Source organism: Fusarium solani, assembly GCF_023522795.1.
Source record: "Fusarium solani strain SB1 chromosome Unknown bctg00000001, whole genome shotgun sequence".
NCBI lineage: Eukaryota > Fungi > Ascomycota > Sordariomycetes > Hypocreales > Nectriaceae > Fusarium > Fusarium solani.
The window spans coordinates 4,807,730-4,821,633 of NW_027072156.1; the positions used below are offsets into that span (position 1 = coordinate 4,807,730).

The window sequence follows — 13,904 nt, forward strand, 5'->3', positions numbered from 1 at the left end:
CAGATACTGCTTCGCTGGGCTCATCTCTTCACTGCCCAGGAGCGCGTCCAGGCTACCGCGATACAGGTAGTCTGCCGGCAGTGACAGGCTCCCCCAATGGACCCGGCCTGGCTGGGGGCACTCTACAGTCTCGGTTCATCTCGAAGCTGTGCTTAACTGGCTCGGCTACGAGATCATCGGTAACCTTGTACAGCCCCTCAATATGGATTAATAAACTGTAGACAGGGTTGTTGAGTTTAATCCCCAAGACGAGCCTCGGCTCAGTAAGGCGCCTCGGCACCCCAGATCTTGGATCGCGGGGTAAACCACCATTTATAGCCACATCGCAGCGTGTGGGGGCATCCCATCAAGTGTGTGTTTATTGTATCTACCTATTCTCAAGAGAGACTCAATTGTATCAATTTTCGATCACAGCGACTTGCATATTCACAAGATGAGCACGAGCGACAGACCTGTAAAGAACGCCTCGGGGCGATACGACAATGTCGACTTTAGCAAGGCTGCTGGCTTTGAGTATCCTCCCATGAAGTGCTCTTACAACCGTCGCGATGTGCTACTATTTGTAAGCCAATTGCTCTTCTCTGCATAAATAGATTACTGACCAAGTTCTAGGCCAATGCCATTGGCGTCAAACAAGCTGAGCGACACTTCTTGTTCGAACTTCATCCCAAGTTTGCTGCTTTCCCGACTTTCCCCATCAATCTCGCTTTCAAGCAGACTTCTCAGGATGTGATCGACTTCATCGCTAGTATGAGTTCGACAAACGTGCCTGGAGTCCCGCCGTTTGATGCTCAGAAGTCGGTGGATGGGGAGAGAGGCATTGAGATTCTCAAGCCTTTGCCTGTTAGCTCTGATGGACTTGACTTGGAGGTCCGTAATAAGGTCGTTGGTGTTTACGATAAGGGTAAGTCCTTTAGTGATCGGTGTTCCGTACGTTCCGTTCGTGAGCTAACTATCTGCAGGCGGCGCCATGATCCTCGACGCTGAACAGCAGCTCGTAGATACCAAGACTGGTACTATCTATGTCAAGATGACCTCGATGGCATTTGGCATGGGTCAAGGCGGCTACGGAGGTCCTCGTGGCCCCTCCAAGCCAACACCAAAGATTCCCAATCGCGCACCTGATGCTGTTTCCACCTTCCAGACAACACCCGAGGTCGCACTTCTCTATCGCCTATGCGGCGATTACAACCCCCTGCACGCCGACGAAGCCTTTGGCAAGCGAGCTGGCTTCAAGGGATGCATTCTCCACGGCTTGGGGACGTGGAACATTACCGCTGTTCAAGTGCTGAGGGAGCTTGGCGGCTCTGATCCTACCAGATTCAAGAAGTTTGGCGCTAGGTTTAAGAGTGCTGTGTATCCTGGAGATGAGCTTGAGACGAGGATGTGGATTGTTGGGTCTAGCGACGGAGCCGATGATGTCTTATTTGAGACTGTTGTCAAGGGGGATGGACGTGTGGCCTTGTCGAATGGTTATGCGCGGATTGCTCACGAGGGGAGTAAGCTGTAGTTCTGGTCTTTAGGTCACGGTTTAATGATAAGATGGACTTCCCGTTCAATATTAATAATGTCTGCAATTCGTGGGGCCTATGTTCTCTATTAGACTGCTGTAGATTGCAGTCGTGTTAACCGAGGCACGTCTGGACGGCCCAGCTCAAGTCTAAATATGTGAAGGAAACCACTTTGGATCCCGCTTCTCTTTATACGCAGCCAAACCCTCACTCGCGTTCTTGCTTCGCAGCATTGCCTCGCCCCAGAGCTCTTGACCTCTCATGGTCGCCCGACTCACGCCCGTCTCCCATACCTCTCTCGCAGCCAACCTCGAGATGATGACGCTGTCGGGACTGTGGCTGGCAATCTCGCTTGCGTAGTCCAAAGTCCTCTCTAGCAGCTTGTCCTGAGGCACAATCTCCTTCACAAGTCCCCATTGAACTGCCTCTTCGACACCCAGCACCCGACCCGTGAGGATGAGGTCCATGCATCGGTGGTTGCCAAAGAGCAGCATGGCTCGGGGTAAAGCTCCGGCGAGTGCAGAGACGCCTCGAAGGACTTCAGGGAGCCGGAATGTTGCATTGGGAGAGGCAAAGATGACATCGGCATTCAAGACGATCTCAAAGCCACCACCTGAGCTGTTAGCTTCTCTCTTGGCTAATTGACATAAGGTCTTACCGTGCGCATGGCCGTTGCAGGCGACTATAATGGGCTTCCTGCCTGTCCGATTCGTCATCCCAGCAAACCCGCCCGAAGGAAACTCAAGCGAGACATCCTTCGACTTCACCATGCCGAGCCTCTCCTTCAAATCCATCCCCGAACAAAACGCCTTGTCGCCGGCACCTGTGAGAACCGCACATCGCAGCTCCGGTTCAGCGTCGTACCATTTCCACAGGGCGCCGAGTTCAATGGTTGCCTCTATGGGGAGGCAGTTGCGGTGTTCTGGGCGGTTGAGGGTGACTTGGAGGATGTTTTTGCGGGGGAAGCTTATGATGCTGTCTTGGATGTGGGGGTAGGGGTGTTGGATCCACGAGGGGATGGGGTTTGTTGTTGGAGGTGTTGTCATGGTGGAATAGAGTTTACAATGGGACACAAGATTGTTTAGAGATGAGGATGGCCTCAGATTAGTTGTCTTTAGGGATTGAAGCTTTAACTCACGGTCCCCCTCCCTGGCTACTTCACCTCGGCTGCTCGTGATGGAATCAGCGGCAATAAGCTCGATAACCCTGGCCATCCCTTCTTGTTATGGCCATTAGCTCCCATGACCCCTGTCACTTCCCCGCGACCCCGGATTCCCGGCGTGGGGTATCATGGTTCCAACAGTTCACGATGCTCTTTCTTGCTATTGGTGTATTGCGGTTTTTATATCATAGGTAGTTAGGATATATTGTACGTATGCGCTTTGTTTAGTCCTGCCATTCTCCTAGTTCGTCCACCGTCAAGGACCCAGTGTTGCTAGTATTCCAGGTCGGCTTGGTTCCAGCAATACCGGCTTTCGGTCGTAAACTCGAGATCCAGCTGACGAGATTCGACACCATAGATCCTACCAGCAGCAAAAGCTTTCACATACGACCATAGGCGTTAGAGAATACGGGATCCCGTCCGCTCTCCCTTAGTCAAACTGGCGACCGCTGGAGTAGTAGTCGGGTCGGTGACGACCGGCGAATGCCCGGTGTTGTATGTTTTTGTCTTTTCTTTTTGCCTGTCGTTGGAATAGTCGGTTAAATGGTCCCTGAAAGACTATTACATCTGTTGCTTTGTCAATGTGGATGAAGTACGGCAGGGGCGCGAAGGGCTCTGTTGAGACGTTCCTCTGGGTCAGCTGGGACACGGAACGAGACATATAATGGACCAGCTAAGATGGAACCTCCATCTGCTTTTCGGTTGTTATCCGTTATCTACTTTTAAGTTTCTGACTGGGTGCTGTTCGTCGTAACTGAATAGCCGTTAGTAAATCGCGAGGTCCGCAAACAGAGAATGGCCTCACTAACATAGATCTCGATCCCCACAGCGTGTAGTGTGAAAGCAGTCCAGCCTCCAAACAGGTACCCATATCGCAACGCGACGGCCATTCCTGGTAGATCATTGAAGTCCCAGTTTGTTCTTACAAGAACCTCTTGCCCTGGGTCTTCCCCTGCCAGATACGAGGAGCAGCTCGGGTATAGCGGCTTCGCTCCATCTGGGTTGAACTCGCCCAAGTACTCAATCACGGCGCACTGAAGAGGTCGATATAGCCATCCATGCTGGCCAACGATGATTGCCACTGCGATGAGGACGATCCTCATGCTTATGATGGCGCCCGCCTGGAGCATGTTAGTCCACGTCTAGGTATACAACGGAGAGCAAAGAAATCACTGACGTAGAACCAACCCCTGAGCATCCAGGCTCGATGTTGTTCAAATTGTCGCTTCTTGATGCTGACAACGCCCATGACCATGGCGGTGGTAAACGATAACCCTATGATCCAAGTCCCGATCCGCGCTGAGAAAGGCCCGCCCATGGCACGCTTCTCAATAATGAGAGCACCAACAGTACCCAAAGCTGATAGTCCAAGTATCACGTAACCATTGATACGGTGGTACTTGGACAAGTGCGGTCGCCGACTCGCCGGTACAAACTGCCAACCGACCAAAGCACCAGCCGGCAGAAACGTGGCAAGATGCAACCTCATTGCAACCTTGTTGATCCCCGGTCTTCCAAACCAATAGCATTCTCCGGGGGTTGCCCATGGATCCTTGCCGCAAAAGACATTGTCGATGTCGATGAATGGGAGTTGTAGGATGGAGAAGAGCGACATGGCCCCGCCGAAGAGAATGAAGAGGGCCAGCGACCTGCCTCGGGAGAAACCGAGGGCTTGTCTGAGAGCAGGCATGTCGACCACGAGTTTGGCTGCGAATTTTAGAGGGAAGGAATTAAAACGTGCTTGGGAAGTTTTGGCCTGCTTGTTGGTCAAACCTCGTGCTGACGTGAGCGGCCAACCCCTTGCTAAATACGCCGGGGTGGTAATGGTTAGATCCATACGAAAGTGGTAGGATACCGCAAAGTAACGGTAACAATAAATAAATAGTGGTTTACTCCGTAAGTTCTCGATAATTAGCTATCCTTATCATTCCTTAACTGTACAAGAAGCAGGGATTATAAGGATGTAGTGGCTAAATAGTGTTTCAGTAATGCAACTAACCTATTAACCCTTTTTGCATCCCCAGCTTGATTATAGAGACTGCTTTATTCGCAGTCCAATGCATACAGCTCAATTTCCTACATGAGACTCAGATTGATGCTTAATTAGCTTGCTAAACAAGGTATTATATGAGACATGGTCTCTGGGGCCATTAGTCCATTGCGTCTTCTTACCAATGTATTCTTTATTATAGTTGAAGCCTGGCCCTTGATGGGTTAACTGAGCCAGACGATCGCGTCTTCTTGCACTGAGTAGCCTTCATCAAACTTAATAATTACTGCCAAGAGCCCGTCCCTGGTGTGCGTATCGCGTAAACACGACCCTCGGTCACAATAGTTGACATGCTGTTTCAATAGAAGCCAGGATGTCAGGGTGAATACAACGAGTGAATGATCTATACTTAGCAGGGGCAGACTCGCTTCGTCTCCGGCCCTCGAACTCCCAACTCATCTGAATCAGCCCTCTTTCGCCGAGCTCCTACCACAAGGCCCGTCTTCAGTTCCTGGAAACTCTGTAGAACAGATTGGCTCCTCTCTATCAGCTCCGGCTCCCCGAATGACTCCTTGATCCAAGTCTCCACATCAAACCACACATCTGGCCTGGTCGTTGCCCCGGCGGCCACAAATGACTCGATAGTCGTCAGTGCTACCAACTTTTCTTGGATGGTAGTACCGAGATTCAAATGCTTTCTTTCCAACCAGAGGGTCCATGGTGAATGTATGATTATTCCACGGCCGTTAGACACGAATTTGTTTGGATCACAGCCTACTGAGAGCAACAGCCTAACTACCGCATCCGATGAGCATGCTCGCAGCCATGGCGGTGACGAGGATGGCCTATTCCAGCTTATGCCAATTGGCGACACCCGATGAATGGTGTCGAAGAAGAGTGGCTGAAATCCGCCTATGGGTTCACAGTCCTCTGCGACTGTGAGCAAACACGGGTGCTTCTTGAGATAGTTTACTGCGCCAGCATCAGCGGCCAAGGCGAGCGTGGCGTGCGAGAATCGACCCACTCGGTGTTCGGGGTGGGCTCCTGCCAGCTTGGAAAGGGAGCAGTGCCGAGTGAAGAAACTTGTCTCGGCGAAGCCCCGGGCGTGGAGCAAGTCGAGGAACGGCATCATCTTCCAGAATATATTTTCCCTGCTCAGGGGCGCATCTCGGTCAGCCTTCGAGCCCCAGCGAACGCCATCTTGGAGGCATGAGAGAGCCTGATCCCCACTATGAGACGGCCCAGGTAGGATCTGCATAGCAAGGTGCAGTCTTCCAACCGACAGGTCCGTGGCTGCATCGAACTTGTTGCCTGCTTCCACCTTGAGACAGTCGAGTTCCCATACCTTCTCGTCTCTGAGGAACTCGAACACGGTGCGATGCATAAACCACACCTTTGCGTCGATCCAGTCGTCGTGTACGGGACCACAGAAGCAGAATTTCCCCCTAATGTCAGTGGTGCGTCGTTTCCTCCTAATGTTAGGGGTGCGTTGTTTGATAACCTCGAGAAGGCCCCCGCAATGGCTTCTCAGTCGGCCTTCGAGACGTCTACACAACGTGATCTTGTTCTCTTTTGACAAAACCTCAATAGGTGGCTTGAGATGATAGTCGGCAACCAACGCGAGGCCAAGAGCATAGTTGCCAGCAACTTCGGTCCACCCCTGTGCCTCTTGTTCTGCGTAGCATAGCCGCAAGAGCCTTGAGGCTTGACTTCGGTAGCGGGGTTCGACCTTGATCAACATGTGTTGGAACATGTCCTTCAATTCTGGCGGCAGATCATTCACTCGGCTCTGGAGTTCAGCTGTATTATCGTTGCGCGCGAACCCTGAAATGAGCGACCTGCATGCTAGAATAACCCACAGGAAAACGCCCGAAGACTTATCAACGAGGTCTGATATGATCTGCTGTGATCCGCGAGGGTCGTCTTCAGACAGCCTGTTCATATCTGGGTGTTTGCCAATGACATCTTGTACATATGCATATATGTCGGGCCGTGTCAAGTCTGGAAGGTCAAGCTGTGGTAGTCCCCCGAAAGCTGCGACACAATCCGGAATCGGCCTGCTGGAAACAATGACCTTGACGTTCTGACCGGCGGCGAGACGTTTGATGAACGATATACCGTCCTGGCAGTTTCCGAGATACTCGTCGAGGCCATCAATGAATAAGCAGAGTCGTCCAAGATCACGAGAGCTTGAAATGACCCTGAACGCTTTATCCATCTCGGCGGGCGATGGAGACGCTATCTTGTCTTGACCGTCATGTGCTTCCTTCCACATGGCCGGCAGGGCTTCGGGAATGAGTTTCGGGTGATAGGAGAGAATCTGATACAGGAGCGCTGTAGAAAGACCATCCTGTGTCTTCTGCTCCAGGGTTCCAAGGTACCAGAAGAAGAAGTCGGCCATTGCGCATGGGCTATCACCTGCCCATTCCGACAGGAGAGTTTCTGTCACGGCCGAGGAGGATATGTACTTCATGAGCGTTGACTTGCCGCTTCCCGCCTTGCCCGATATCCAATAGATACCGTCACCAGCCCGGAGCCAATGAGATAGGTCATCCCAGGGTTGGTCGCGGGTCGGAGGCTTTAGAGCCCATCGAAATGTTTCACGATGCGCAGCAGCGATTGTATCCCTTCGATCATCAATCATCCTGAACCAGAGTGTTGAAAGTATAAGCTCAGCGCACTTGCGGTCGATGATCTCTCGTGTAGGCTCGGCGATGAAGACGGCGTCTTTAAAGGCATCAGGGGCGGCGCTTTCGTTGAAAGCTGGGGTTGATCCAGGCTTGTCGGTCTTGATGTAGCACGATAGAAGAGCCTTGGCTGCGGAGGCAGCCGTTGTAGCGGCAAACGGTTGCCATTTCTTGTTCTTGTGACTATCAGCGTAGTCGCAAACTCCTTTGACGATGATACACGGGAGCTCGTCCCGTACGCCTGCGCCCTCCATGTCGAACGCAATCACACCTTCTTCTTTGGAGAGCCTATCCCGTTCTGCTGCAGACTTCATGACCTTGTCCCCCGATGCGACAAGCCCGATGTGCACGGCGGGATACTGGGCGGTAGCTTCACTGTCCTGTTCTGCCTGCTGCTTGGCCCGTAGTCGTTCTCTGGCAACAACAGGCCCGTTATTGCATCCAAGGTCCGCACATGGCGAGTTGATTGCCTTCTCACAAACGGGATGGGAGTCATTGAAGCAGTCGCGGCAAGCACAGCTCGGTAAGCCATGGTGCTTATGGCGGTCGGTTGCCTCGAACAGCGTATCCTCTGATGTCCCCGGTAACCAGACTTGCCCCGATGCTTTGTCTTGGAGACGTCAGCCTGGAGCTTTTGGAGGAAAGATATAGTACGTTGTTCAAGACGACTGAGCCCTCGGTCAGTCTCGAGTGTTACCAGCAAGCTGCGGATATCCTTGTTTGGCCGGCCATGGCTATCCTCGAGAGTATCTTTCCGTACAAACCTGTCCGGATACTGCCTGCCAAAGTCATACTCGATGACGCGGCTACTTATAACAACGTCCCCTAGCAGGATTTCTTCATCTTTGTTGCGAGGCGCCGCGCCACAGACTCCGACAAGAAGGGCCATACGTAAGCCACTGAAGCTCATGGCTATTGAAGCTGCGGTGCTTGCGGCGTTGGTCTTGCCCATCCGTGATAAGAGAGCAAGAACGACATTGAAGTTGCCGATGCGGCCGGTTGTATAGGTATTCGGGTCATTAGGAGCTCGTCCATACCGATCGCCATCCTGGTCCCAGAACTCGTCGAAGATGTAGGAGACGGCGTCGTATTCGAGTGGTAACGCGCAAATGATTGCGACTTCGAATTCGTCGCGGCGGGAGGGTCGTGAGACGGGCATTGGTCAATCAACAAGCCAAGAGGGAAGCAAACCAACGGGGAATCTCGTTGTCGGGTAGAATCAGGCAGTCATGGCCATCCGTAGCATAGCGCCGAACGCGTTGCTTGGTGTTCCAATGTTGGACTCATGCGCGTCAAAAGATGAGGCTGAGAGGCCCTTGTCAAAGCACACAGCGGTTAAACTTAATGCCGAAAGCCACTGAATTTGATGTGATTAATTACGGCGCTGACTCTCAAGTGTGTCTTGCAAACTGGTAATTGGTATCGGCAGTCTATATAAAGCTAAATACTCACATAGGCCCAAGTGCTTCAACGACGTGCCAAACAACCACTATATTAGCGAGAGGAGCACACTAAGCTGAGGATCTTCTAGGGTACCATCTGGGCGTCCTCTGCTTCAAGAATATCCATCTCATCTTTATCCCCGTCGCATTCGAGATCCCCCGCTAGCTCATCCTCCAAGTTAGCCTCCATAACGTTCTTCTCACGTGCCCAGTCGCCTCCAGTAAACATCTCCCACCGATTAGAGTTGTTCTCTAGCGAAGACGTGTCGACGCTATTCTTCTTGGGCATCTCGAATCTCAGCTTGCGGTACCGCACACCGATAACGCGGTCTCCCGGGGTTGTTGAAGAGATGGACTACCCAAGGTTCATCCCAATGTTGGTGACGCTTTCGGGGTCCGGTACGCCCAGCACCTCGCCCACATGAGCTTTCCCAGATATGGCGCCCTGCCCTTGGGTCTGTCGCTCCGTCTGTGCCTCAGCGTCCTGGATGGTGATGAGGTCTATGACCAAGAACAGTGGGAAGTCTTGTCTTCATTCATTTCCGCGCGGCCTCACTAGCGACAAGGTCGCGGAAATAGCTCCGCTGCAACAGCAGATGAATACCTCATAAATTTGGGCGTCTCTAGCTCGTCCGAGCAGCTGCCTACGGGTGAGAGGTCAGCCGTGATGAGTTGGGTTAGGGGAGGGCTTCAATGATGTGGGCCAGCTTGAGATGCCACGAATGTAACTTGCTCTCTCTCAACGCTATATTTGCAGTGCGACTTACCCCCTCAATTCCCAAGCGCCCTGTTCTGGAGATGATTCGCCCACGTCAGTCCGTAGCCTCTCAGCCGCACTGCTCAATCATACCCAAGACTCATAGCCCCCCTGGGCACCTGGGATTGAGCTCCCCAATCTACACGCTTATATTATAGGTACCTAACTGTACGTTACTGAGTAGATATTAGAGGCCTTAATTACGACACACAAACTTCATACAACACTTATAATCCGTTATAATTCCTCTTGAAAAAAATCCAGCGATGGAGTAACACCTGGTAGAGGCTTGAACTTGACCAAGTCCGCCCAGGAACTCTCAACCCCAGACTCCCACGATGCATAACGTACTTCATTCTTTCCCAGCGCAATTAAAACCACCCACCCGTTAAAAGTCACTACTTGTGGCGCAGCGGACGCACTCACGCCAAGATCCTCCCACTCATCCGCCCACGCGCTCCCATTATAATGCATGTGTTTGATCCGCCCATCCCTGCCGAGGGCCACGGCATCCATCACACCCTTGGACGGTGACACCACCGCGGGCGTACTCGTCACATCGCCGCCCAGCGCTTCCAGCTCCGAGTCCTCGTCGCCCGTGCGACTGAAGTGATACACTTGATGGTCCTCCCCCACACCAAAGAAATCTAGCCGCTGTGGGTAGTTGACAAAGGATACCAACGCCGGGTCGCCGATGAAATGACCACCAATGTCCCTCGACTTGGACCATCCGTCGTCGTCTGTGTAAAAGCGATACCGGAGGGAGCCGCTGTCGCGGTTGTACCAAGCAATGTCCTGGGTGATGTTGTAATCGCGGCAGACGATACCCGGGGCGGACCTTGCTGGGCCGGTGTCACTGGTCCTGAATTTGCCATTGCCGTCCGATGCGCTCCAGAAGCTATTCTTCTCGATGATCCATTCGTTCTGGGTGATGTTGTGACTCTCCAAATCCGTCGTCCACATGTCAATGCGGTTGTCGGCTACCTTGCATAGGACAGGCTGACTGTCCGCACCGGAGGCAATCTCCTCCCAGCCAGACCAGTTGCCATCTTGGAAGTGAAGGCCGGAAATCGTGCGATCTTGGGAGCTGAGCGCAAAGACGTCGAGGCGGTCCTTGCCGCCCGGCTTCCAGGCCATGGCGGCAGGCTGGGTCAGCGTGCCGGTCTTGAACAAGTCTTCCCAGGAGCTGTAATCGAAGGAGGAGCCGTTACCTGAACGGTGCTGTATATTGCCGTTAGAGGAGCGTATGAAAATGTGTAGCTCCTCTCTGAAGGCTGCTGCGGCGACGACTTGGGGGCAGACGGCGCCATTGCATAGCGAGGCTGGATCAACGTCGGCATCATCAGCTTCTGGGGTATTGCTGTAATCGGTTGGTCACTATGTACGATTCAATGGTGAAGGAATTAGTTCAAGACTTACTGTGATGCGCTCTTCAAGCCCACGACAAGCCCGACGACAAGAGCAATAACTGCGAGTAGGATTCCGGCTATGATGATCCATACCCTCCTCCGTTTCCACCAGCGCCCGCCACTGGGTATTTTCTGCTCTGCGATGTGCGCCCCGGATTTCGACTCTGCTGATGGAGCATGTAGCTCAGGATAATTCTCCCGGTCGGGCTGAATCAAGTACATGCCCGCCCGATCATAGGCAACCTCTGGACCTGAACCCGGCACAACTTCCGGCGCATCATCGTACTGTTGCCCTGTGTCCGACACAGGTTGAGTCATGGACGACTAGTGCCGCATGAGATGCGGGAGGCTTAGGGGACTTTATATTATGACGGGTTTGGGCCACCTCCGAAGACAAAAATGGAGATTGAGTTTGGAAGAAACAGAGATGAGATGGTGCGGGGATTACGGTGCATATTAGTAGACGAGGCTGCAGATACCTAGGATCTTAGCCGCAGGTATGGTTAACGAGAGGGCTAATTATCTAAAATTACTTTTTAGCCCTAAAATATATATATATATAAGGCCCCCCCCCTTTTATATTACTAGGGTCAATTATAAGATAATATATAATAAACTATTTTATATAATAAGATTAATAAAATAAGATATCTTTTAAGTACTTTAAGTAAAATTTTATTAAAATTTTCTTATAAAGATATATATATTGCGGTACCGTGTAAACGTAAGGTAAAGAATATGGAGGCTTAAGAGGAAAGAATGGAGGAGTCGAGGAATTAGATCCTTCTTAGCTATCTCTTGTGTCATGCCCTGAGCCTCGCGGTTAAGCGTACTTAAAGCGCGAGTTTAAAGCTCCAGGGCTGAACGTTGGTAATCGAGAGCCTGGTCTGGATTCAAGATAGTAAGATAATCGGCGGATATGGCAAATAGCTGGCTAATTAGGTACGGATAACCAAAGGCGCTACGGATGGCTATATTGATAATAACGAACCTTGCGGCGTCGTTATATATATTTAAGAGGACTATCCCGGATTAGACGTGACTGATGATATCGAGGCTATGGGCCATAAACGTTGATTGTTCTAGTGCGAAATAAAGCAAGTTAGGTATACTAGAGTTAAAGCCGTTGCAGTAAAAGCAGTCTGAACTGACGGCAGATCTTAACCTGTCCGTATCTGGGGGCATAGGCAGCGGTCTTGCTTCCTCGCGTGGATATGATCCCGTTATGGTGCTCTTCTGAGGGGCAGGCTTTTCTTTTCTTAGCCTTCTATTCTGATTATCGCGCTTTGTTCTTATAGAAGTCCCTTTATCGTCTTTGCCCTTATGTTGCTTGCCTTGTGAGCGGATAGCGTGGCGCTTGGTATATGCCGGACCTGGCTCGCTGGCTGCTGCTATGGTTGGTGACGGAGTTGGACTTGGGTGTCTTGTGGAGGGTGGTGATGGCTAAAGCATTGAGATTAGTGCTAAGTTCACTATTATACGAGCGTTGATTAAGTCTTTAAAGTGGTGTTGATGGTGGTTTGGTGGGTGTTCTTCTTAAGAGTAAACTCAAAATTTAGACCCAATCGATTTCAGTCTCTCCAGTGTTTCCAGGGTGGCATCTTTCTGAGAGACAGCTCTTATTTTCCTTTTTTATTTCTCGGATCTGCACAACCGAAATCCCCCTATCAATAGCCATCGATGATACAGGGTTGGTGTTTCGTTGATCACCGTCCATCTAAGCTAAGCCAATGGTATGAGCGATTCCGGGATCCACCTATGCGAAATGCGAGATGCGAAGTGCGATAAGCGGAGTGCGAGGTGCGAGTTGATCCAGCAGCAACCTCTAGCATCCACATTATAACCCCCTCAATGTTACATACTTAAGGGAGAGAGTTCCATTAAATTCATTTTTCCTTATTCTCGTCTATCTTTCCTTGGCCTTTTACCCCTCACCCTTCCTTGGCAACTCAACCCTCTCTCAACCTCTTCACCATGGCCATCAACCTCTGGAGTTACGACCCTAGCCCCGCGGCTGCCATTATTTTTCTAATTCTCTTCACCTTTGCTACCCTTTGGCATGCGGTTCTCCTATTTACTCGCAGAACTTGGTATTTTATTCCCCTTGTCATTGGTGGTGCCCGTATGTCCCTCCTCCCTGCATTCTCTTCTCCCACTAACCACTTCAACAGTCGAGATTGCCGGCTATGCAACACGTTATCTAGGCACCAAAGACCTCGAAAACCTCGCGTTCTTCATTGTCCAGACTCTTACCATCCTTGTCGCACCCGCTCTCTTGGCAGCGTCCATCTACATGGTCCTAGGCCGACTGGTCGTCCTCGTCCGCGCAGAGGCCTACTTACCGATGCGGCCAACTTGGTTGACCAAGATTTTTGTCGGCGGAGACATCTTGTCCTTTATTATCCAGATTGCCGGTTCGAGTATGATGTCGAGCAACTTTAGCTTGGCCAAGGCCATCATCCTGGTCGGCTTGGCCATCCAGCTCATCTTCTTCGGCGTATTTGTGTTTTCCGCCGCCCTATTCTATCGACGATTGGACAGGAACCCAACACCGACAACCTACAGACTGGATGCGTGCAGCAGTAAAGGTGGATGGAGAGGAGTGATGTATGTCCTGTTTTTGACCAGCGCCCTGATATTCATCCGGTCCGTGTTCCGCTTCATCGAGTTCACAGGAGACCACGATTCGCCCATGATGACCAGCGAAGCTTACATCTACATCTGCGACTCTCTCTTGATGTTTGGTGTTATGGCGGCTCTGATTTATCTTCACCCGTCCGAGTACATCCGGGCCCGCAAGGACATGAATTCGCTGGAAGGAGAGGAGCTGTGAGAGGCAATTGGCAACGAAAAGGGGAAAGATGCTGGGCACGAGATTGCATACGCTCATGATAGACTTTTTTTTTTTTTAGAATATTGGACCACAAGAGATGCGCTGGGAGGGGA

The 13,904-nt window shown here is 51.5% G+C and overlaps 6 protein-coding genes across 6 annotated transcripts; 2 read left to right on the forward strand and 4 right to left on the reverse strand.

Annotated features, from left to right (window-relative positions):
* Nucleotides 1-433: 433 nt before the first annotated feature.
* MRS44_003617 (uncharacterized protein) lies at nt 434-1,510 on the forward strand (the record flags this gene model as incomplete). Its single annotated transcript, XM_046275421.2, has 3 exons — nt 434-562; nt 613-904; nt 963-1,510. 3 exons carry the CDS (start codon nt 434-436, stop codon nt 1,508-1,510), a joined length of 969 nt encoding a protein of 322 aa, XP_046137738.1.
* Nucleotides 1,511-1,660: 150 nt separating this feature from the next.
* Nucleotides 1,661-2,557, reverse strand: MRS44_003618 (uncharacterized protein; the record flags this gene model as incomplete). Its single annotated transcript, XM_065623261.1, has 1 exon — nt 1,661-2,557. The coding sequence occupies one exon, from the start codon at nt 2,555-2,557 to the stop codon at nt 1,661-1,663; it is 897 nt and encodes a 298-aa protein (XP_065479333.1).
* An 838-nt stretch (nt 2,558-3,395) lies between these two features.
* MRS44_003619 (uncharacterized protein) lies at nt 3,396-4,363 on the reverse strand (the record flags this gene model as incomplete). Its single annotated transcript, XM_065623262.1, has 3 exons — nt 3,396-3,427; nt 3,479-3,794; nt 3,851-4,363. The coding sequence occupies 3 exons, from the start codon at nt 4,361-4,363 to the stop codon at nt 3,396-3,398; spliced, it is 861 nt and encodes a 286-aa protein (XP_065479334.1).
* Nucleotides 4,364-5,072: 709 nt separating this feature from the next.
* MRS44_003620 (uncharacterized protein) lies at nt 5,073-8,509 on the reverse strand (the record flags this gene model as incomplete). Its single annotated transcript, XM_065623263.1, has 2 exons — nt 5,073-7,960; nt 8,020-8,509. 2 exons carry the CDS (start codon nt 8,507-8,509, stop codon nt 5,073-5,075), a joined length of 3,378 nt encoding a protein of 1,125 aa, XP_065479335.1.
* A 368-nt stretch (nt 8,510-8,877) lies between these two features.
* Nucleotides 8,878-11,276, reverse strand: MRS44_003621 (uncharacterized protein; the record flags this gene model as incomplete). The annotated part of the gene is made up of 3 exons (XM_046275423.2): nt 8,878-9,147; nt 9,976-10,909; nt 10,969-11,276. The coding sequence occupies 3 exons, from the start codon at nt 11,274-11,276 to the stop codon at nt 8,878-8,880; spliced, it is 1,512 nt and encodes a 503-aa protein (XP_046137742.2).
* A 1,656-nt stretch (nt 11,277-12,932) lies between these two features.
* MRS44_003622 (uncharacterized protein) lies at nt 12,933-13,791 on the forward strand (the record flags this gene model as incomplete). The annotated part of the gene is made up of 2 exons (XM_065623264.1): nt 12,933-13,080; nt 13,130-13,791. 2 exons carry the CDS (start codon nt 12,933-12,935, stop codon nt 13,789-13,791), a joined length of 810 nt encoding a protein of 269 aa, XP_065479336.1.
* Between the last annotated feature and the right edge of the window lie 113 nt (nt 13,792-13,904).